This window comes from Colobus angolensis, unplaced genomic scaffold, assembly GCF_000951035.1.
Source record: "Colobus angolensis palliatus isolate OR3802 unplaced genomic scaffold, Cang.pa_1.0 Scaffold2, whole genome shotgun sequence".
Taxonomy (NCBI): Eukaryota; Metazoa; Chordata; class Mammalia; order Primates; family Cercopithecidae; genus Colobus; species Colobus angolensis.
The window spans coordinates 10036993-10061565 of record NW_012115154.1 but is presented as its reverse complement, the minus strand read 5'-3'; the positions used below and the strand labels follow the sequence as shown (position 1 = coordinate 10061565).

Below are 24573 nucleotides of genomic sequence, written 5' to 3'. Positions count from 1 at the left end.
ATGATGTTAATGAAATAATTGTGATAATTAGTTTCCAAGTTACATAACGATCTCTGTGCAAAAACAAAACTTACTGAGGTAAGGAATAAGCATCTAACTGAAATGGAAGGGATGAAATGCCAAGGCCAGTGAAGACCCAGTCCCTCACAGTCAGTAGTATCTATGCAGATAGATACATACTATTTTGGTGACATCCTGCTACTGTAGAGAGAGAGAGAGCGCGAGAGAGCAAGCCAGAGAGCCCGAGAGTGAGAGAGAGAGAGCAAGTGGGCGAGCGAGAGAACGAGAGAGAGCGCGAGCGGGCGAGCCAGAGAGCGAGAGAGAGCGCGAGCGAGCGAGCAAGCCAGAGAGCGAGAGAGAGCGCGAGCGGGCGAGCCAGAGAGCGAGAGAGAGCGCGAGCGGGCGAGCCAGAGAGCGAGAGAGAGAGAGAGAGCGAACAGGCGAGCCAGAAAGAACGAGAGCGGGCGAGCCAGAGCCAGAGCCAGAGCGAGAGCGAGACAGCCAGAGCGAGAGAACCAGAGCCACAGCGGGCAATAATCTGGCACCAGGTCCATTCAGTTGTGAAGCTAGGCTGAGGAACACAGTAGAGAAGAGACTGTAGACCCAAATAGTCATAGTTATCAATGCCTGAGAAGACTAGAATAACCAAACAATTCTCATCTATACATTGGATGTACTTAATAATTTACCTGTTTCTAAATCACAAATTGTGGTTGACCTTGTACTATACTACAAGGGACATGGCCTGGTGTGTGTGTGTTGTTCAGCGGGAGGTGGCAAGAAATAAGCTAATCCCATTTTATCATTTTGAATACAGCCTAGTAAAAATGGCAATGGGCTATAGGAAGACCACCACCACACTTAATTGCATGGAAAGAATTGCTACTCCAAAGCAGAACAAAGAATAGTATTAGGGTTTATTCAATTAAAAAAACTTAATTAGCTTTTAAAAATGAGAGGGAAAGAAGAAAATCAAGCAGCAAAAAAGCCATTATCATTAACAGGTTGCATTCACTAAGATGACACAAACAGAGCTTATCAAATACCTTTATGACCAACATCATTTTCTAGCAGAGCCTGACTATTATTAACTGTTAGATCTGTGAAGCTGAGACTTGCCACCAAGACCTGTTACTACTGACCCACTGAATTCTCTTACCCTTTTATTCATAAAATGTTCTCCAACATAAATTTCTTGTTCTTTGTTAGTTACATTTTACAAAGAAGGATATTTTACCTGTAATTAGGCTTTGGACAAGATAAAAACCTTTATTTAAAATACAGTATTCTATTCCTTTTAAAATGTGTATAGAAAAAGGATTTAGATAAAATATGATCTTAAAAAACAGGAAACAAGGTCAAATTCTCATAAAAATCATGAGAAATTGGTGAGACCCGGAATATCAAACCAACCAGAACAGCCAGAAGAGAGGCAGGGCAAATAGATGGAGAACAACCACAGGCACATCAAGTTTTCCCTGAAGCCCCTCCCCACAGCATTTTTGTTCTGCAAGTTAACAGCCAGCTCAGAGATGTCCAAGTTGCATACAGTCTAACTTTTACCCACCTCACATAATGGTGAAGCCATTTATTTAATAAATACAATATCAGAAAGGCTATACATTAGGAGACCCACTTCCTCAAGAAGCTGGGAATTCTCTCTTAGGAACAGCATCATATAACCTGGGAAGCACTGTGGAAAATCCAGGCACATTTCCTGTAAGCTGTGACTTCAACTCTAAACTAAATTCTATTCCTTTCTATGCACAATGAGTCCCTGGGATCCTTTGTGGGGAATCAGCAACAGCAACCTCATAATCCATAGGCCAAACCAAGGGCTGTTTCCTTTTCTTCCTTCACTGCAGAGGCTCACGCTCTCCTGCTGTTCATCAAAAGTGTGAGAAGTAAGTTATTGATCAGCGGCATTAGGAATATAACAATAGAGGAGAAATGGCTTCCAATTACTGTATCTGGGACCATTGCTAATACAAAGCCTTACTAGCTTTAGGATCTTGGCTATAAAATGGTAAATTAGTAGTGGCTTTTGAAATCCTTGGGCATTCAAGTTGGCTAGTTTTTTCATTTTATAAGAGGAAGGTTGGGACAGCTGGTATCTATTTCCAGAGGTTCTACAGTAACAGGTTGGCTGGTGCAAAATGAGTCCTTAAGGGGAAGATTACTCACAGGTAAAGCTTGAAGACCTTGCGCTCTTTCCTCCCACCAGGCGTTTGGTGCTTCTTGATCCTGCGTGGGTCCCAGAGACCCCAGCATCATCATGATGGATATCTCCCCGGGGTGACTGGGCCTGCTGGGCTTCTCTCAGTTCCCTGAAGTGCAAGGGGGGAAAAGCAAAGACTACTTGATCTCCAATCAGAGATATATATGATCAAAACTAACATATACATGTTTTTCTTTTTCAGTATTTACAGAAAAAAAGCCTGAGCTATGTACAGAATAGAAAATGCAGTTACCATGGTTGTCATGAAAAATGGTTGACACATGCACGTCATACAACATGGTAGGTTTAGCTCCCCAGACTCTGCTGATTGGAGTATAAATGATCTTTAAAATGTTTTAAATTAAGTGAACAGCTCTTCAGGCTACATATGAAAGGTACCAGGGTCAACAAAACTTCTGAGTCAAATCTGGCCCATAACCTGTATTTATCAAGTCTTATTGGAACACAGCCACTCATTTATATGTTGCCAGTGGCTGTGTTGACACTGCAACAGCAGAGTTGAAATCATTACAGCACAAAGCATACGGCCCACAAAGCATGAAATATTTACTGTCTAGCCCTTCACGGAATAAGTTTTCCAACACTTGGTCTAGACCAACAGTCCCCAACCTTTTTGGAATCAGGGACTGATTTCAAGGAAGACAATTTTTCCATGGATGGGGAGTCAGGGGAGGAGACGGTTTCAGGATGAAACGGTTCACCTCAGATCATCAGGTATTAGATTCTTGGAAGGAGTACACAACCTAGATCCCTCACATGCACAGTTCACAATTGGGTTTGTGCTGTAAGAATTTAATGCTGCCACTGATCTGATGGGAGGCAGAGCTCAGGCGGTAGTGCTCACTCACCCACTGCTCACCTCCTGCTGTACAGCCTGGTTCCTAACAGGCCACAGACTGGTACTGGTTCATGGCCCAGGGTTGGGGATTCCTGGTCTAGAGAATTTCAAGATGCTGTCTGCCCCATCTCTATGATGGGTGCCCATCACTTGTACTGGCTGATGATAGTCACCTGTGTCTCCATAGCTGACTTTCCAGAATGTACACACCACACCTTAAGTGGTACTTACATTCTTGTGAATAACATATGTAAATATAGTACTTTATACTTTATTAGCTGGGACAATGGAATTCAAAACGAGAACAGAAACATATTTAGTGGCTTATTAGGAAGATTTACTTGACTAAAGGCCAAGAGTCTCTACAAGTTTTTTTTTTTTTTTTTTGAGGCGGAGTCCCGCTCTGTCGCCCGGACTGGAGTGCAGTGGCCGGATCTCAGCTCACTGCAAGCTCCGCCTCCTGGGTTTTACGCCATTCTCCTGCCTCAGCCTCCCGAGTAGCTGGGACTACAGGCGCCCGCCACCTCGCCCGGCTAGTTTTTGTATTTTTAGTAGAGACGGGGTTTCACCGTGTTAGCCAGGATGGTCTCGATCTCCTGACCTCGTGATCCGCCCGTCTCGGCCTCCCAAAGTGCTGGGATTACAGGCTTGAGCCACTGCACCCGGCCTACAAGTTATTATTAATACTAAGAAATCAGGTTACGGATGCTTCAAAGCTATTGTATATCCAAGAGAAGTTGGACTTCTAAGCTTATTTTAAGGACAATTTTTCATTTTCTTTTGTATTTTCAGCAATGTATAGAACATGTAATAATTACTCAAAAATGCCTTCAGAACACTGCTCATCTCCAACCCCACCCCATTGAATTCCTTTTTTTTTTTTTTTTTTTCATTTTTCAGGGGAAAGCATGAACGCAGTCCCCCACTACCACCACTTATGCAGTCAAGTTTTCCACCTTTGGGGACATCACAGGAGTCAGCACATCTGGAGTCAGTCGATGAGTCTCACCCTGGGAAAAACCACCTTCGTGATCATGGTATCTTCCCTGCCAGGTAAGTATTCGCATTCCCATTTATTGAAGGAATGGATTAACGAGTAAATATATGCATGAGTACAAGCCTACATGAGCAGGAGAACAGATTGTTTTCTTTGCTCAGAAAAATAATCCTTCCTCTCAATGTGTACCAGGACAGTATGTCTACCTGCCCGCCCCTGAAATTTAATGGGTTTCTAAAATAGGTCTTATCCATCTTACCTACGGTTATCTTGTATTAGGTGATCACCAACCAGTTACTAAGATACCCGCTGTCACTTAGAATCCTAAGTTGTCTTTACTGGTATTTCCTTATATTCCTCACTCTTGCTTCCCTTGTTTTCATTAACTGGAAATTTCTCTCTCAAGCAACCTAATCACAGAGCCTCCCAGCCCGATGCTACAAAGAGCCGCATGCTGCCAGTTTCCTTATGGGCAGGGACCTATGTATTATAATGGTGAATATATTTATACTTGAATCCACAGAGAAGACACAGTAGACTAGTCATAGCATTGGGAGTAGTGCTCAGGTTCTTTTTTGACCCCCATCATCCAAAAATATACCTTTCCAGTGTGGCAGTTTTGAACTTTTCTAAATTCAGCTGCTGTTGGAGCTCCTCTGTTTTTCCCAGGGAAGGTCGGAGAACTCTATTTCTGGCCAGAGCTGCTGCAGAAGGTCTCTGTTCAGCATCAGGGTGGATCATGTTCTGATGATATAGGACCAAGAGGAAATAAATAGAAGCTTCACTATTGGGAAAAATCTTATCACTGAAGCCACCTCCAACCCAGCTTCTCCTGGTGGATTTTGTAAGACCTTGCTTCTGCTTTGTGCAGAGGGAAGAAATGAAAACTGAGCTCCACCTTGGGCAGGAGGATTGTCCATGTCTAGTAGCACCAGTTGTCCACATCTTTGATTTGTCTTTTCTTTTTTTCTTTTTTTTTTTTTTTTCAGACGGAGTCTCACTCTGTCGCCTGGGCTGGAGTGCAGTGGCCGGATCTCAGCTCACTGCAAGCTCCACCTCAGGGGATTATGCCATTCTCCTGCCTCAGCCTCCCGAGTAGCTGGGACTCCAGGCGCCCGCCACCTCGCCCGGCTAGTTTTTTGTATTTTTTAGTAGAGACGGGGTTTCACTGTATTAGCCAGGATGGTCTCGATCTCGTGACCTTGTGATCCGCCTGCCTCGGCCTCCCAAAGTGCTGGGATTACAGGCGTGAGCCACCGCGCCCAGCCTGATTTGTTTTTAATCATATTTTGGAACTGGCTGGCTAACTAGTCTATTGCCTTAGTTTTGAAGCAGAAAAACTAAGACCCTTGATAAAAATTATCCAAATTATGGAATGACCAAGACCAAAACCCAATTTGCCCAACACTTACTCCAGTTTACTTTCTACCACATCATGTTGCTTTTTTACTTAATATTAATAACCCAACATGACAGTGTTCCTAAAGCATTTATTTCAAGGTAGAAGATGTCTAACCTATCATGATTTGAATATAGTAGAAAATACCTAATTATATACAGCAACTGACACTGTCATATAATGAAGAAAACACTGACCAAAATTCTGAGCCAACTCCACCATTTGTTTTATAAATTTCGCTGAAGCTCCATTTCCCCACCTGAAATTTGGGATAATTATATTTACCTTCTTGGACTATTTTTAGAATTTAACCAATTAATATATGTATTGTCCAGTACAGGCCCAGCATTTACGTACTGAAATATCAACTAAATGCAAAAGTGGTTTACACATGGAATTAGGTGATTAGACTGAACAAAAGGAAGGAGGAAGAGTTTGCCTCCTTTCAGGAAAGCAAAAGAAGTCAGGAAGAAGGACAGATTTGTAAATACATTTGAGGTTTGCAGGTAAACTGTGAATCTCCCACACCTGTAGTCCGGCTACTCAGGAAGCTGAGGCAGGAGGATTGCTCGAGCCCAGGAGTTCAAGGCTGCAGTAAGCTATGATTGTGCCACTGCACTCCAGTCTAGGTAACAGAGTGAGACCCTGTCCTCTGCCACCCAAAGAAATCTAATCTCCAAGGAAATAGATATTTCTAAGGCTGTTTTGGGAATCCTAATCAATCCTGTTCCTTAAGACATGATTTAAAAGTCATATATACATTTTTCTTGACATGGTTAAGCTTGATAATATAAGCTTTTTGTGTCTATTTCAACATAGTGTCTTCCTTTTCTTGTCCCCACACTACTCAGATGTCATTAAGTACAAGTAAAACAAATTTTTGAATTGACATCATGCCTTTTTTCTAATAGCTCAAATAGTTGGTATTATCAATTATCAATAAAGTAGTCTTATACCTTCTTACATATAATAGAAATTCATTCTTTTAGTACTATCACTGTTATCACTAACAAAAGTTAAAACCCTGAAGTAGGAGCTAAAGGACCAGATTTGATTGTGGAGTTAACCCATAATTCATTGTCACTACCGGTGTCAAGGAGCTGCTCTGAGCCATGGTTTCCTCAACTGCAGGATAAGATGCCACCTGCCTACCTTACAGCATTGTTAGCAAGGGCAAATGAAAAAAATGTTTGTAACAGGATTTTTAAACTAAGCATGAAAAAGATTTTACAGTATCCTCTCAGTTTCCTTAAGAAATTCTCCATCTGGCCAGGCGCGGTGGCTCAAGCCTGTAATCCCAGCACTTTGGGAGGCCGAGACGGGTGGATCACGAGGTCAGGAGATTGAAACCATCCTGGCTAACACGGTGAAACCCCGTCTCTACTAAAAAAATACAAAAAACTAGCTGGGCAAGGTGGTGGGCGCCTGTAGTCCCAGCTACTCTGGAGGCTGAGGCAAGAGAATGGTGGGAACCTGGGAGGCGGAGCTTGCAGTGAGCTGAGACCCGGCCACTGCACTCCAGCCTGGGTGACAGAGCCAGACTCCGTCTCAAAAAAAAAAAAGAAATTCTCCATCCGTCTCACCACCCCCCGTTTTTTTTTTTTTTTTTTTTTTCTGAGACAGTCTCGCTGCTCTGTCACCCAGGCTGGAATGCAGTGGCGTGATCTTGTCTCACTGCAAGCTCCAGGTTCAAGTCATTCTCCTGCCTCAGCCACCCGAGTAGCTGGGACTACAGGCACCTGCCACCACACCCAGCTAATTTTTGTACTTTTAGTAAAGACGGGGTTTCACCGTGTTAGCCATGATGGTCTCACCTTCTGACCTCGTGATCCACCTGCCTTGGCCTCCCAAAGTGCTGAGATTACAGGCATGAGCCACTGCACCCGGCCCTGCCCCTTATTTTTTCTGGACTTCTAGTCACATTCCTTTTTCTGTTAGTGACACTACCAGCATCTCCATTTTTCTTGCCCAACTACTTGCCAGTGCATTAAAAAAAAAAAAATAGATATTGCATCTTCTATTCATCTCGTAAGAGATATCACCTTGAGCAGACTGGAAAAGCTTTCTGAGAGCTCCTGAGGAACGTCCGGAAAGTTACCCTTGCGGATATGGTGCCATGCAGTACCATTGGTGGGTAATGACTCTGCTCCTGCAGCCACTGCAATTGTTAAGCCCAAGGCAAATATGTCTGCTTTGGGAAGGTGCCGGTAATCCTTCAAAACAGAAGAGAGGAAGGCCAGTTACTATGCCAAGCAGAGTGAGTCTAGATTAAAATACAACTGGTAGGAAAGGTTCATTCGAGTGCATATAAGGTCTAAACAGATATGATGGTCAAAGGTACATTCACTGTAGTCAGTGAGTTCTAGAGAAGAGAGACCATAAATCTACCTGATTATCACTGCTGTGCCTTGAGGAGTCCAAGGCAGAAACTTACTGCCATTTTGCTGTCAGGCTCAGAAAGGCTTGCTACATAACTTGGCTGATCACAGGAAGGAAATACTCATTTTCACCTGATTATCACCCAGGAAGAAGTTATATCCTCCCTAGGCCTGACTGAGCAGACATTGGAGAAAATGGGCAATGACTAAACGTCATTTCAATAACTGAAACTGGTGATGCTATCAGAACGATAATGGCATGATAAAGATGGACTGGACCAATATGGGCTTGAGGAAAAGGCTTGCTTCTTAGTAGGCAATCCATGAGGTTAGGAAGTCTAAGAAATATCTGGAAACAGTAAAGGGCATTTAGAAAGAAAAGTCTGAATATTGATTCATCCTTAATTGAGACAGCTTTCCTTACTTTTTTGGAAGAGTTTCTCTCCTATCTTTGGTCTCAATTCTGAATGGGAAGAGAGGTACTATAATGATAAATATACAGTTTTAATTTTTTGCACTGAGATCCTCCATTTGAGAGTCAAAGGTTCAATGGATTATAAAATACTCTCTGTTTCCCTAATCTATACCTCTTGTAAAATCTCATTAGCCAGGAAGCGACTATCTCCTTCTTCCACTTTGGGTTCATTTATTGATGTTGCATGGCCCAGGTCACCTAAAAAAAGATAGGAAAAGGAAAGAATAATAAAATAGAAAAAAAGAGCTTTAAAAGCATGTCTTAAAACTGGAATAAATTGAGTCATCAGTATAAATTTTATAGGATAATAGTAACTGGTATGGGTCTAAGGCAGACTAACCAATTTTATATATCACATCAGCAGAGAGAAACCAATCAGCTTCATTTTCAACTTCTTCTATGACTCCAGGGGAGTCACTTTGCATCTTGTGACAAATGAAGATATTACCTGAAAAAAAAAAAAAAATCACAGGATAGATGTAAGTAATGATTTCTAAGCTTTTTCATCTCAAAGATTCTTTTCTGTATTTGACAATTCAGCTTCTCTCCTTTCTTCTTTTGTGTGGACACAGCAAGACTACTAAGGTTTCTTTTTTTCTATGAAATCTCACATCACTTCTGAAGAGCTAGTGATTGATCATACCTATTTAAGTTGAACTGACCTCATACATTCTCCATTCTCTGAAGGGGCTGGCATCAGAATACTATTGTCCCCAAAATAAAAAAATAGTAAGAACTTGTCCTGGGGTTTCACATTAATAAGTGATACTCATTTCTCCTTAATCAGTGCAGAGTTAGAATGAGTACAGCCCTAGTCATAAACACAATCAGAATGTAGCTGATATACTGTCACTTGCCTTTGCAGTAAATTAAATACCTAATTTTACCTTTTTGGCCTTACTATATGGGTAAGAGTCTTTTTTTTCTCTGTATCTGTTGGGCCTAGGGGAGAATGGTTAAAGCTATTTAACTAATATTTTTAAGGGACACAAATGGAGGAAAGGGGTTCTTGCCAGCAAACACTGTCTTTGACACTTGGTAGACATACAGACCTAGATTTTGATGACAGCATAGAAAGAACAAAATATGGTAGAAGTGGCAGAAGGGAATCACACTGACTAGGTTTGATGTCCAGGTGTACCATGCCAGAGTTGTGGATGTACTTAAGTCCAAGGGAAATCTGTAGAAGGATGTCCTTGAGTTTTGGCTCTTCGAAATGATTGCCAGACTTAGTGTTTTCAGATATAGCAGCTTGCAAACTCCCACCTGGGAAAGAACAACGGAGAATAGCCCCACAGTACGAGTCTTATGGATGAAAGCACAGTAAATACAATTGGCCTCCCATATCCTCCGGGGATTAGTTCCAGGACCTCTTGCAGATACCAAAGCCTCAAATGCCCAAGTGCCTTGTATAAAATGGCATAGTACTATAATGAATACATTCCTCATGAATGGCTTCAGTCCAACAAATAGATTAATTTGGTGTCAGTACAAAGCATAATATCTGCCCCATCTATACCACAGACATGTTGGAAAGGAGAATTACAGGGCTTTCAAAGAGAAAAAGAAAATGCTAGTATCTCAGGTATCCAGTATATGGCCCCATTGATTCAAGTATGTGCCAGCTAACATTTTAAAAGTTTTACCTAATTATTAACTAGAAGATCAATCAGGCATAGTCATATAGCTACTATTGGTGTCAATGATTAGCTCCATGTCAGTGTCAAGCTAGTAGTTATAGGCCATCAGTTATTTTAATTTAATTGAGTCTAAGTCTAATTTCATTAAAATAGGAATATTTAATGACTACCAACCCAAGGAAAATACAAAAGCTGCATATACACCTAAATCTCATTTGAGCCACAGTGTTGGTACATCCACTGTACTTGATTTATTGTTGTTATCAATTAAATAAAAGGCCTGGATTCATATAACTATCTGATCTTGATTCTAAGGTATTAGAATGCTTCTGAACACTTTGTTTTTTTTGAGACAGAGTTTCACTCTGTCACCCAGGCTGGAGTGCAATGGCGTGGTCTTGGCTCACTGCAACCTCTGCCTCCCGGGTTCAAGCAATTCTCCTGCCTCAGCCTCCCCAGTAGCTGGGACTAAAGGTGCATGCCACCACACCTGGCTAATTTTTGTATTTTTAGTAGAGACGGGGTTTCACTATATTTGTCCAGGCTGTTCTCTAACTCCTGACCTCATGATCTGCCCACCTCAGCCTCCAAAACTGCTGGGATTACAGGCGTGAGCCATTGTGCCCGGCCTCTGAACACTATTAATTAGTGTTCATTGGCAGGTTCTTCAAATTATAGAGACCTAGCTCTAACTGGCAGTTATAAAGACCATAGATCCACTCATTGAGCTCTGAGATAGTCATGGAATTTGAGGGAATTCATATTTAAATGCATTCTGTGTAAAATTGAATTTAAAGAATTATTTTAGCATGACATGTAAGTTCAAAAGGGAGAAAAATTCAGCTCCCTTCAGAAACACAAGGAGGGCTACAATAAAGTTTTTTATTTTTTTGAGAGTCTTCTTAGAATTTATACACTATATGTGACTTATTAATTAGAAAGAATAAGTAAGGAAAGAGAGTGTTTGGGAGCTTGTTAAAAATGAAGTCACTCAGCTAGGTGCGGTGGCTCACACCTGTAATCCCAGCACTTTGGGAGGCTGAGGCAGGTGGATCACCTGAGGTTGGGAGTTCAAGACCAGCCTGACCAACATGAAGAAACCCCATCTCTACTAAAAAAAGAAATACAAAAAATTAGCCAGGTGTGGTGGCGGGTGTTGGTAATCCCAGCTACTCAGGCAACTGAGGCAGAAGAATCGCTTGAACCCAGGAGGTGGAGGTTTGCGGTGAGCTGAGATCGCACCATTGCACTCCAGCCTAGGCAACAAGAGCAAAACTCCATCTCAAAAAAAAAAAAAAAAAAAAATGAAGTCACTCCACGACAAAGTTTGTAGGTGAGGTCATGAGGTACTGCCAACAAGGAGGAAGGCTGCAGCCACCAAAGCTCTGGTTTCTCTACCAGCCTGAATGTTGCTTAAGGGGAGGGAGCACATCTAACTCATCTTCACTTGCCCAAGGTCTAACATGGAATAAATATTTTCTGAAATGAATGATTATCCTGACAACAGAAGGGAAAGAAAGAATAAGTCGAGGATCCCTTTAAGAGGTATAGAAGTCCCAGCACTTTGGGAGGCCGAGAAGGGTGGATCACGAGGTCAGGAGATCGAGACCATCCTGGCTAACACCATGAAACCCCGTCTCTACTAAAAAATACAAAAAACTAGCCAGGCGAGGTGGCGGGCGCCTGTAGTCCCAGCTACTCGGGAGGCTGAGGCAGGAGAATGGTGTAAACCCAGGAGGCGGAGCTTACAGTGAGCTGAGATCCGGCCACTGCACTCCAGCCTGGGCGATAGAGCAAGACTCCGTCTCAAAAAAAAAAAAAAAAAAAAAAAGAGGTATAGAAGCTCTGTGCTTCCAAGCAAGACTATAATATATAGTACAGACCTTTTAGGTATGTCTGCTATCTGTGGCATAAACTATGAGGAGGGAAAGTTTATTTTTGAAGGCTTATAAAGTTCATCTCCCTCTTCGTAGATATTTGTCTATATACTACTTACCATTGCAGTATTCATTCTGAATGATCATGTGGTCATCTTCTGCCCATGAGGAATAGTAACGTACCACATGGGGGTGATGCCCAAGCACTGCATGCGCATAAACTTCATGCAAAGCCAAATTCCTATGAGACAGAAAAGCATTGAGGAATAAAGACACCAATCAACATAATGTACATAAAAATGTTTCTTAAAACTATGAGGCTTTATTAGCAATGGCAGAATATTTATTGAGAACACACTGCTTGCTTACTGTTTTATCTCACTGAATCTTAATAATCATTTGGTAATATACAGTGGAAAGGATGAAGGCTCTCGTAAGTAAGTGGCCCAAAATCGAACTGGTAATAGTAGACTTAAGAGCAGAACCTTGGTCAGCCTGGTGCCAAAGTCCATTGTGTTTTGATCTTAACATGGCATATGTAAAGAGGAGCTTTAAGTGGTTATGCCTCAATGGCAGATGTGCGTCAGGTCTTCATTTCATCCTGTCACAATCAAAACATTTTAATGGGCTTAATGAGAAGGCCACTGTACACCAGATTGTAGATATTGTAATGGGCCTTCGATTCATCTCTATAAAGGCTAGGCAGTCATTAGAGTCAATGTTAACCTCAGCCAATATGACATACTCACAGGAATAGCCTTGGGGAGAGATCTTCCTTATGGAATAGAAAATCCCAACACAAATTAAGCAAAATAGAGTACTTGATGAATCTTATAAAAATGAAGAACTAGCCAGGTGTGGTGGCACATGCCTGTAGTCCCAGCTACTTGGGAGACTAAGGCAGGAGAATCACTTGAACCTGGGAGGCAAAGGTTACAGTGAGCCACGATGGTGCCACTGCATTCCAGCCTGGGCAGCAGAGCTAGATTCCATCTCAAAAAAAAAAAAAAAAAAGAATTCTAAAACCTGTAATTCTAGATTCTGCATGTTAAGTATATCCTCACAGTTCATAAAAAGCATTGGCTGAATCTGAAAATATGTATTTTCCTTGTGTTTAAGGAAAAACTTTTGAACAGTTCTGGGAATCAAACAAACTTATTTTCCCTTGCATGTAGTCTCTGAAACTTTACTATTGAATTCATTGTTAACATAAAGTAAAGATAAACCAGTGAGTTTATAATAACTTTCTATTTGGTGATATTTCTGATAAATGACACGGACACCAGAGGACAATTCCACAAATCTATTCATTTTTTTTTTTAAGTCAGAAAGACCAGCAGTGGAAAGTAAAAGCCACAAAAACAAAAACAAAAAAGCCAAAAAAGCACAAACACATCATGATCAGCCAGGTGCAATGGCTCACGCCTGTAATCCCAGCACTTTGGGAGGCCAAGGCGGGCAGATCACGAGATCAAGAGATCGAGACCATCCTGGCCAACATGGTGAAACCCCGTCTCTACTAAAAATACAAAAATTAGCCAGGTGTGGTGGTGCATGCCTGTAGTCCCAGCTACTGAGGAGGCTGAAGCAGGAGAATTGCTTGATCCCGGGAGGTGGAGATTGCTGTGAGCCAAGATCGCACCACTGCACTCTAGCCTGGTGACAGACCGAGACTCCATCACAGAAATAAATAAATAAATAAAAATTAAAAAATAAAGAAAAACGTCATGATCTAAAATGATCATGTTATATTTTAGGAAGTAACATCTCTGAGCTAGAAAACTCAGAAAGGTTATGAATATGAGACAACATATAATGTGGGGTGATTTTAAATACAACTGATTTTTAATGACATCGATGCTATAAATTCAAAATAATTTGACAAGAAACAACTCTCCAAATCTAAGTTTATACTTTTAGTGCATTTCAAAGGTACTCACTCATTTGATAATTCTGCAAAAGTTTTCATAGAGCGCTTTATTGCGTAAACACATCCATCCAGCCTCTTAATGCACTTGTAGACTGTACCAAATTCGCCAACACCAATTTTTCCCACCTCCAAGAATTCTTTTTCATAGCGGGAAGCCATGTTGGTTTCTCTTAAAACACATCTCTAAAGTATTTTAATAAAAAGGAAATTAGAGTAATTCTAACATGTTGTCAGCAATAAAATTAAACAATATTACAGTCCTAAATTGCTCCAAGTTTTCAAAAACACTTTTGAGGCGATTGCAATGAATTCTACCTGTGTCAATATTCATGGTAGCAAGAATCTCCCCAATTGCTATCTCTTTGTTTTCTTTGTAACCTTCTGTACAACCCTATACTGACAATTCTCACTTATTTTTCAATATTCTTTTCTCTATCTGGGCATACTGTTCTTTTCTACATGTTCCTAAGAGGACACAACTTCTCACACCCAGAGCTACTGTCCTTAGTTCAAAGAATAACTGGGACCTGGGTGGAGCAAATTAAAAGAAATGAAAGACCCCCCTTCTTTATGTGTCTCAAAGTCGGAATGCTAATGTTTCCCATCTCAAGCTGAATAACCATACTTGTTTTCTGTTTCTTTTCCCAAAAAACCAGCCTGTAGAAATGATCTTGTCAAAATCGTCAAACGTTGACAATTTTGGTTAGTTCAGACTACGTGTTCAGGTCTAGCAACCACTCCCACTACTGGCCAACTAGCAACATCACTCATTGCCCAGCTAGTAAATAACCCCAGGTCAATCTGAACTCCTTTCAGTTTTTCCATCTGTGAGATGAAGATCATGGCAACTACTCTTCAGGGTTCTTTTAAATATTACATGATAATATACAGTATTACATATAGTACACATAACACGTACCTTAGGATAGTGTCAAGTACATACTAAATTCTGATTAAACTATTATGACCAAAAAATCTCCATAAATTTATATCAGTCTAAATCCAAGCTGATTTATCTTCCAAAGTCACCTTTTCTCAGTGTCCCAATCCTGAAAAATTTTTCTCCAACTTTATGAGTTTGAAAAATCTTGGGTTTTACTACTTCCTCATTTTCAACATCTAATTCCAATCACTTTCATCAGCAAGATCTCTAATTTTCATTACCCTTAGCCAGTCTCACGCTCTGTTCCCTTCTTGTTTGGATTTGCTACAGCTACCAGCCCTCTCTTCAACTCTTCTAATAGTAAGAGTTATTTTTGCAAAATGATACCATAGAATCAGAGATACCTAATTGTTTCCCATGAGAAATTCAAACTCCTGATAAGAAAACCTCAAGACCTTCTACCAACTGCACACTCACTACTTGACTACCCTCCCCCTAGATACCAACGAAGCCAGTGTACCATCTGCATCTATCCCTGACCACTCCCCTCCCACCCTGCCCCTCTTACACATGAACTCTCTTCTCCTGCCTTGATAGCATTAAGTTATTTACTTCCTTAGTCTAAAATTATCTTAATATACAATCTCTTCCTACCCAAGTCCTATTTCATAGAAGCATTTACTAACCCCTTCTAGATTTTAAATATATACACACATATGTATATTCACATTGCACATATGTACATACACATATACACAAATACACATATCTTATAGCTTCTTATTTATGTATAGATTGTTTTGAAATTTCAAAGGTTTTAACTTCTGTTTGGGCAGATTTTTTTCCTTAAAGGGTCTAACTAAATACAATGCTTTGCACTTATTTAATGTTCAAAAACATTAGAATTTCTATCTGAAATCAAGACATAAATTATAAAATAAGTGAGGAATAAAATCCAAGAGTAAAAAATGAAGGCCTAAGTCGGAAACATTTGCATATGAAGGAAAGACTGTGCCAGTGGCCTTCTTTTCTATGATGTCTACAGTAGCCAAGTGCTAACATTTTAACATATTAACATATTTATTTATGCAAATAAAACTTGCTTCAGAAAACTTTAGAAATTTAAAGGAAAAACAAATATTAAATTTCCACCTTTCAAAAATGTTGAAATAGCAGTGGTTATAGCTCCATTTCATTCTCCCTGTGATTAATGTGCAATAGATAGTTATGGTCATTCAGGATATAAAACTTTGAGTCTTTTCACTCTGAACCTTGAATATACGCATGTTTTCAAGGTATTATAAACATCTTAATGGCAATTTAATACTCCACTGACTTAAAACTGTAATTAGCTTAGCCATTTTTCTATTATACGGCGTTTGGTCTCCCCCCTTTTTTGCTATTACAATCAGCATCTCTGAGGATAATATTTACAGTATTTTTTTTAGGTTAGATTATCAAATGAGGGATAGATCAAAGGTTGTGAACATTATAAAATCAAATAATAATTTAAAAGGTAAAATTTTACATATAAATCTCTGGCTCTATGCCATTTTCTTCCAATTCTTTTTCTATTTTGAGACCAAAAATATCTTAATTTTCCCTTCACTTCTCTACCCCATGAGTGTAGAATTTTTCTCCAGATTAAAGATAGAAGCAGAAATATTTAATTTTAAAATACTCTCAAGTAATGATTCAGCATATACATATCAGACACTGCCTGGCAAAGTTACAACTAGCGGAGAACATAGACCCTGAGTAGGGTCCAGATAAATTCAGCTGCAAAGCACATTTACAAAGCTAGAGTGTGAGGTGGGGTGGGGAGGGGAGGAGAGAAGGAGAGTAGGAGAAAGGAGGGGAGGAGGGGAGATGAGGAAGACAGGGCAGAAGGAGAGGGTAGAAGAAAGGGAGGGAGTGTACAGGACAAAGGAGAGGAGGGGAGGGTGAGGGAGGAGAAAAGGGAGGGTAGAGAAGAAGGGAAGAGGGAGGAGAGAGAGGGAGAAGGGGAGGGGAAGGAGAGAGAGAATAGGATAAACTGCCTATGTTGTGGCAGCTGGGCCAAAGAACCACGCTTACCTTGGCAGGTAGTCCTCCCTTGCCTTCCTCTGGACCAGCTTCCTCACTTAAAAAAGAAAAAAAAAGTTTATTAATATATAATTAATATTTATTGAGCCTGAACTATGCTAGGTTCTAGGGATGTGAGAGTAAATAAGACAATCATTTCTCTTTGGTTTAAATGTGGAGGCAGGGATAACCAGGAAATTTCAACACAAGAACCTAGAACAGGATAAGATAGCAAGGATACCATGGACAGCACTCAATTATTTCAAGAGTAAAAGGCTTTCCCAGAAGAGAGAATATATAAACCAAGATTCTGGGAATGAGTAGCAACTAGGAAAGGGAAAACAGTGAGGTTTTCAGCAGGTAGAACACCATGTGCTGGAGCAAGAGAGCACAGAACATATGTGAAACTGTTAAATGGGTATCATCATCCACAAACTAGGAAACCAAGACAGAGAGAGGTTAAATAACTCTAGGTCAAACAATTAGCAACTGGCAGAACTGGGACTTGGGGAGCCAGGTCTGACACCAAAGCATTTGCTCCTCACCGCCACACCACACTCTCCTTCCAACACCCACCCCTCCCCCAGAATCTGGCTTTGTAATCAGTTCACAGGTAGACTACAAGTAGGGCAGAATCTGCTATAACCTGGGATAAGATATTTTCAATTACTCTTAAATAAGCTAAGTGACCAGCAGACATCCTCTTTGCCACACATACTTGTATTCTGGATCCTTAAGCAAGATTTCAACTAGCTATAGATTTTTCTTTTGGAGAAACACAAGGTAGAAATGGCAAATGGAGGGCACTGCATTCATGGAACTAAATCGATGCTTGGTAATTGTGATTTAGTACCACATTATAATACTTTATGAAGTGTTTTATAAATTATAAAAATAAGGAAAAATACTCTTAGAAGCACCAAATGACACTACAAAAGTGTCACCACTTTCATTGCCAAGATTTCAAATTAGCTGTCTTTGTTCCTGGCTTCAGTGAGAGTGTAATGATTTACAAAGACTCCTAAAGAACTAAAACCAATCGAATTCTTGGTAACCAAAGTAGGTGAGTGGACTTGTGCTGAAGTGCTGTTTACTTGAGAAGGAGATAGTGTTGAGAGAACCTATTCTGGTCAATCTGATGAACACATAACTCATTGATTCCAAAGAAACAACTTGACATAGCACATTAAACACTCTGCAAAGTTTACATTGTTAGCTGTCCATTTATTTTGCTGGGTACATATGAACATAAATGACTGCCCCACTTTGGAAGTGATTCCATTCTATAAAGGCCTTGAAGGGACATAATCATGTTCCTGAGTAATATGCACAATCCTTATTTGGACAATTTCTGTCATTCAGGGACCTTTATGGAATAGTGCAGTTTGGCTTTCTATTCTTTCGCAGCTCTGAAAGCTTCAGCCAATCTTCGATCACCCACAGAGAAATTCAAATCCTTGTTCTATAGCTTTCATCACTAGTCACACAAGACTCAAAGCAGCAACATACTCTTTGAAGTTTGAACTACACCTTCCACAACTGCCAACCTCATATTAACCAGAGGGGGCCCCTTGAAGGCAATTCCACAGCCCACTCAACTTCCTAATAGAAGCCAGAGATCTATTGCTTATTCTGTCTTGTTCTTTTATAGAGAGAGCATCTTCAGTACACGTTGGAATGGAAAGATGTTAGAATCTCTGGGAAAAAGCAGGTAAAACCAGCATTGATATCTAGGGAGGGGAGAATATGTAAGCATATACATTTCATTCAGATAGAGTTCTCATTCCTAATCTCACTTCTTACCGCTTGACTGTAGTAGGGTCAGTTCTCAAAAGTCATAAGTAACAGAGCACTTACAGATCTCCTCGCATTTTCCTCTTGCCACCAGATTGAAGGAATAATTTTCTATAGGACTCTGGAGTGAAGGGATTAATATTGACCAGAGCCAATGAGGTCATCTCATCCTTGAGGGGAGCAGGTGTGAGCTTCAAATGCTTAGGGCCCCTGGAGGCAAGCTTCCCTGTTGGAGAAATCGCCAACCGGCTCAGCATGCTCTGAATGAGGATGACAAAAGACAAGTCATAAGAGCATTGGTAAAGACATTCCGTATCCATTAACTAGTTAACATTTGAATCGAAGAATGCTTTTGCTGAAGGGGCCTTAGAGATTATCTGGTTCCATGCGAACTAGTTGCATTGTAACTGCTCCTCTTATGAAAACTACAGAATCCCAGTCTCTGCCTCTAGATATTCTGATTCATGAAGTCAACACAGGAGTCTGTACTTTAGTCAAACTCTAACCCTTCCCCTGGGCAATTCTGTTAGCTGGGTATGAAAACCAGTTGTAGTCCTATCTCCAGTTTTTAAAGACAAAGACATTAAGTTTAGACAAATAAAAATGACTCTATATTCTCAGAGCTTATGCTTTAACTTCCTCTCAATTATTCATCCAAATATTTGTTTGGTGCCTACTACGTAGCAGATGCTGGGTTAGATGCCAAGTGGTACAGAAGTGAATTCTAAATCTTAAGGAATATATAGTTCATTATTCAGTAGTTCATTGGTGTTTCAGGAATAATCACCTTATAAGGAAAAGATTTCGTAGACTATTTAAACATGAAAAAAAGTTTTAAATTTCACTTAAAATACAGCATTAACTGAGGAGTGCTTCATGAAGTGGGGTAATTAGATTGAAAATTAGTACTCTAAGCCCTTAAGATTCAGATCTTTGCAGTGGCTACAACCAGCTACCAAAAAATAGGCAAATGTGCAGGACTTACCACTCCAAGTGGGATACAAGAAGAGAACATCAGCCTAAACCTAACCAGAATGAAACCAAAGGGCAAAGGGAAAAGCCAAAGAATTCGAAGGCAGAATGCTGACCTGATGTCAGGGGCCAGAGGAGTAGCTGTGTTACGGATCTTCAGGAGTATGGCAGCACACACAGGGGCCACAGCATAAGCATTGCACTGTGAGGCTCTTTCTAAAAGACTTATACAGTTCTGATCGTCTCTGTGCATGATATTTTAGTATAGAAGCAGAAGCCAGATTGCATGATTCATTAAAGAATGTGAGCCTACAAAAAATGAATATTGGATCTATTGTAAATACTAAATAAATGATTGAATAAGCAGGAATGAAGGAAGCTATGGAAAAATCACAGTAACCTAGCCTTTTTAAAAAAAAAACTGAAGAAAAATGAGGTCATTGCCAGAGTTAAGTGTTTCTCATATCTTGGAGCTCATAGGGCTGCTTGAAGAATCCAGGGGGCAGACAAGCCCTTGTTGACAGACTCTCAGCTTTCCTGTGTGTTTATCATGAAGACTGAGTATTGGTTCAAAATAAGCGAAATAATGATATTTCTCAGTTATCAGTGCAATTTGCAAAATGGACCTAGAATTTTGTTGTAAGTCATTCTGAGAATTAGTTTTTTGTAATGCTGATTATCATATGGAAAGTAAAATGCATCTAGCACATATGAAACAGTGGGTAGCCACACCTGGAATGCAGCACATAGTTCTAGTTGCCACATCTCAAGGAAAATATAAGGGGCCTAGAAAATATTCAGATAAAAATTATTCATATCAGGGAAGACTAGATTTTCTAGTCAGGAAATATGAGGGCCAAGAGAATCAAATCTGTGCACCACTTATGATGTAGGGAAGGATATTAATTATGTTAATATAGTCATTATTGCTAAAGTAGTAGAATTATGAGTAATTCTTTCAAAATCTCAAAGAACATAGTTTGGGATAAGACATATGAAAAAAACTTCTGCTTAGAAATACAGCAATTTGAAAATTTATTGAAAGATGACACAGGTTCAGAGTATAAATGTGCTCCAGAGAGGGCAAATAATTCCATAAGGAATAGTTCTAGCACAGATGATTGAGGGGGATTGGGGAAATTTGGTGGATAACTACTTGACTTATGAAGATGGTGAGAAGAGAAGGCAACCTCTCACAAACACACATAGTATCTTGGGACAGAGAAGGATTTTGAAGGCCCAGTCAATACAATTAGCCCTCTGATGCTTGAATCCTGATATTATTGGGATGTTTGGATTTTTTAAAGGCCCAGTCAATATGATTAGTCCCCTGATGCTTGAATCCTGATATCATTTGGATATCATGTTGAAATATAATCCCCAGTGCCGGAGGTAGGGCCTGGTGGGTGGCATTTGGATTATAGAGGTGGATTCCTTGGTGCCATCCTCATGGTAATGAACCAGTTCTCATTTTGTTAGTTCACGCCAGATCTGCTTGTTTAAAAGAGCCTGACAGCAATCCTTCCTGTCTTGCTTCCACTCTCTCACTTCTCTCATGATGTAACAAGCTGCCTTGTTTCTGTTCACCTTGTGCCATGATTGTCATCTTCCTGAGGCCCTCACCAGAAGCAGATATGGGCAATATGCTTACTGTACAGCCTGCAGAACTGTAAGCCAGATAAACCTCTTTTCTTTATAATTTACTCAGTCTCAGGTATTCCTTTGTAGCAAGACAAACACACTAACAAATCCCTTCTGCAGTCTTCCTACCAAGTGGTCATCAATGAGTGTTCTATGCTTTTAGCCACAAGGAGCGCACACCTCCTAAGCATGCTCTTCTATCTCTAGATGATTCTGTCAGGAAGTCCTTCCAGTGAACTGAATTTCACATGATTTCTGGTTCAATCCCTTGGACAAGACTGACTAAGCCAATCCTCCTTTCCCATCAGCTTTGTCTTCTGCATAACAATGATCAGCTGCCAAGCCTCTTTCCTCTAACACAACCTATGTTTTCATAAAGTATGTACTTTCCCAGTTGCATTTCACTTTTGCTCCCAAGCCCTGTTCTCTGCCTCTCCCTTAAACCTTGGCATTATCCAAGATTTCTAAGTGGGCCACTTCTCTCCTTACTCTGGCACTCAGGCTATGTGACCTTATCTCCACCCATGGCTTCAACTACTTCCTAAATGCTGTAGATATCCAAATACGGATCTCCAATTTTCATTGTTTTCTTGTGCCCCAGATCCAGTTATCCAACTTTTTATACCACATCTCTACTTTTCTCCAAACCCGTATATTACTCGGTGTCACCTATCTTGATTCCATCTACTGAACCAAGCAAGAAACCTCAGTCATCAGATTGTTTTCTTTTTCCCTGAACCCCTCCATCAAGTCATCTCTTAATTTTTCACTGTCTGTCCCAGTCCAGGCTCTTCTCTGTTCAACAGGTCTATTCTGAATACTGCTTTACCTCCAGGCTCTCTCATGCTCCATCCCATCATACATACAAAGGTCATGATTTTTCCAAAACAATCCCCCCACTCAAAACCATGGTAATAGCTCTCTAAACACTCTCAGGATTAAAATCTTGATCTAACTTCTGCCCACCTACACTGGCCTCATCTCTTGCGCTCTCTCACACACAGGCTCATGTAACACTGAATAACACGCTGTTTTCCCAGTGTAGTAGCTCCTTGCCCTCCGTAACTTGGTGGATGCTTTCCCCTTTGCCCAGAATTCCTATTCCCCTCTTTGCCTGGCTAACTCCAAATATCCTTTAAGACATAGTTCAAACATTACTTTCTTTGGAAAGTCTTCCCTGATAGAGATTTAATTCCTAATTCCTTCTCATCATGCTCAACCATTCCTCTAGTACACATGGTTTGAACTTTATTGTTTCATTTATTTAATCTTTATTCATTTTGTGGGCTCTTTTTGAAGGCAGTGAATGGGTTTTGCCAGCAGAGGGTCTTCTAACATATCAAGGTGTTCAGTTAAGCTGTGAATGATCAAATGAATGTCATGTTTTCTTCCCTGTGTACTCTTACTCAAAGCCACATTCTCTCAGCCCATTCTCTCCCATATATCAAAACTGGACCAACTTTTGTTGCCATTCTGATACCTGTCTTTTCTGATTGCTGCACTGAGAATGTGTCCAGCGGGTTCTGACCACACTTATCACATAGTGTCTATTGGCATAACTTCTCTTTGCTAGACTGTAAGCTCTTTGAGGGCAGAGACTGTATTATATGCTCCTTACCTACAGGGAATTCTCAAAGAATAAATGGGTGATTAATTGGTTGGTGCTGTGACCATTGAAAAACCCAGAGATAGACATCAGAGCATATTAGTTTTTCTACAATTCAAACAAGCAGCTTAGAATTTCCTGGTATACATGGTACCCACACCCAGCAGGTACTAGAGACCCGCTGACAGCAACTGTGCTGCAGTCAGGATCACAGATGTTATGATGATGATCTTAAGTGCCTCAAGCTGAGCCAGCAGGTAGCAGAGCTAATACCAATCCTAGCACTCACACACCATGGCACCAGAGTTGATTAGAGATAACCCTGCCCCAATTATGGCTTTAATAACATGAACAATGCAACAGGACACCAATCACAACAAGAATAAAGGAATATGCTACCAGGGACTGTTGCTTATTTGCCATCCTCAGCTTCTAAAGAAGTATCAACAAGTTTCCTCCTTGCTGACATATAATAGAACCTGTATTTCATGAGACCAAGGAGGGGAGAGGAGTTTCTTCTGGGAGGAGCAGCAGCAGCAGAGATATGAATGTGTTCGAACAGTGAATCTGGACATTCTTATGTTAGAAAGTATTAGTAAATAATCACACAAAAATAGAGCCAGTTGGTGTAATGGAAAGAACAGACTAGGCCAAAAAGATCAGGTTTCTAGTCCTGTCTCTAACATTGGCTGAGCTATGAGACGGCTTCTGTCTTGGGCCCTTCATTTTCTCATATGTAAAGTGCACAGCTGGGGCTCTAAATCTCAATATTCCTTCCAGTTCCAACATTCTTTAGAAACTTTTTTCTACCCAAAATTTGTTTGTGGCCAATAGTTACTGGCACCAATGGTTTTGAGAAGACAGCTGACAAACCATTTAATTCTGTCCATTTTCTGGTAATTTTAATCTCTTCTTTATTTTCATCAATAAATATGTAATTGAGGACATCCACAGCCTGGAAGTGACTGTCATACACACATGAATCCACTGTCACTATCAGCTAAATTACAAGAAGCGGAGCTTGGCGACCTGGGTCCGTTTTTCCCCCACCCCTTACTTACTTTGGGAGTAGAGGGGCTGTCACTCGGCAGCAGCTTGCTCCTGCTGTCTTCTTGGGCTGGTGTCTCAGGACATTTGAGAGGATGTGACACTGGAGTCCTCAAAATCTGATCTGGACTTTCTTTGTCTTTTTCCCAAGATGTGTCGAGCTCCTGCGCGTTGCTGAGGGGAGTCCTAGGTGGTGTACCCTTTGCCTCTGAATCCTGCACTTCACTCTTCTCTGGGGTTTGGCTCGAAGCCTCCCTGCTTTCTTGTGCTTTCTTCTGCCCTTCAATCTCAGTCTCCTCACAATAGGAAAAGCTTAATTTCTGTCTTGGTTCTTTGTCAATATCTCTGTCATCCATCTCAGCCAAAGAGCTTTACAACACAGGCAAAAAGCTCTATCAGAAGGGAACCCTGTGAACCTACAGAAGCAGGGAGGAGAAAATAATTTAACCTGCAGGTTTCGTGACGGTAGCCTGAATTTCCCTCTACCAACTAACAGCTACAAGGCACGGTGTTAATGTTCTGCCTTAAGTATTACCAATCTATAAGACCTCAGCTTATCCCGATTTCCATTCTGATTAAAGAAAGCTCCAGTGACTCTCGGAGCAATTAAGTCCAGTTCATGTACAGAACCCTTCTGGAGATGACACATAGTCTCCTTGAACCCATGTGCTACCAAATACTAGTGAGAAAATTGGATTCCTTTAATTTAGCATGGCTTTAAAAATACCCGTTAGCCAATTTGGGAATAAGCTCATATTGAAAAGAAATTATTATCACTCCTTACACCTGCCAT

At 40.6% G+C, this 24573-nt stretch overlaps 1 protein-coding gene and 1 long non-coding RNA gene across 2 annotated transcripts in view; one reads left to right on the top strand and one right to left on the bottom strand.

Annotated features, from left to right (window-relative positions):
• Positions 1-24573, top strand: part of LOC105511194 — a 34724-nt gene that overhangs the window by 6327 nt on the left and 3824 nt on the right. Inside the window, exons 2-3 of the long non-coding RNA XR_001001685.1 lie at positions 3978-4130; positions 8691-8805. This is a non-coding gene — a long non-coding RNA (uncharacterized LOC105511194). The remainder of the gene's footprint in view (positions 1-3977; positions 4131-8690; positions 8806-24573) is intronic.
• WEE2 (WEE1 homolog 2 (S. pombe)) lies at positions 900-24549 on the bottom strand. Its single transcript, XM_011941309.1, has 12 exons — positions 23795-24549; positions 18578-18774; positions 16733-16778; positions 13784-13956; positions 11963-12084; positions 9446-9592; positions 8667-8774; positions 8439-8524; positions 7516-7686; positions 4676-4818; positions 2185-2327; positions 900-1882 (listed from the first exon to the last, which is right to left on the bottom strand). Exons 1-12 carry the CDS (start codon positions 24134-24136, stop codon positions 1857-1859), a joined length of 1704 nt encoding a protein of 567 aa, XP_011796699.1. The 5' UTR covers positions 24137-24549; the 3' UTR covers positions 900-1856.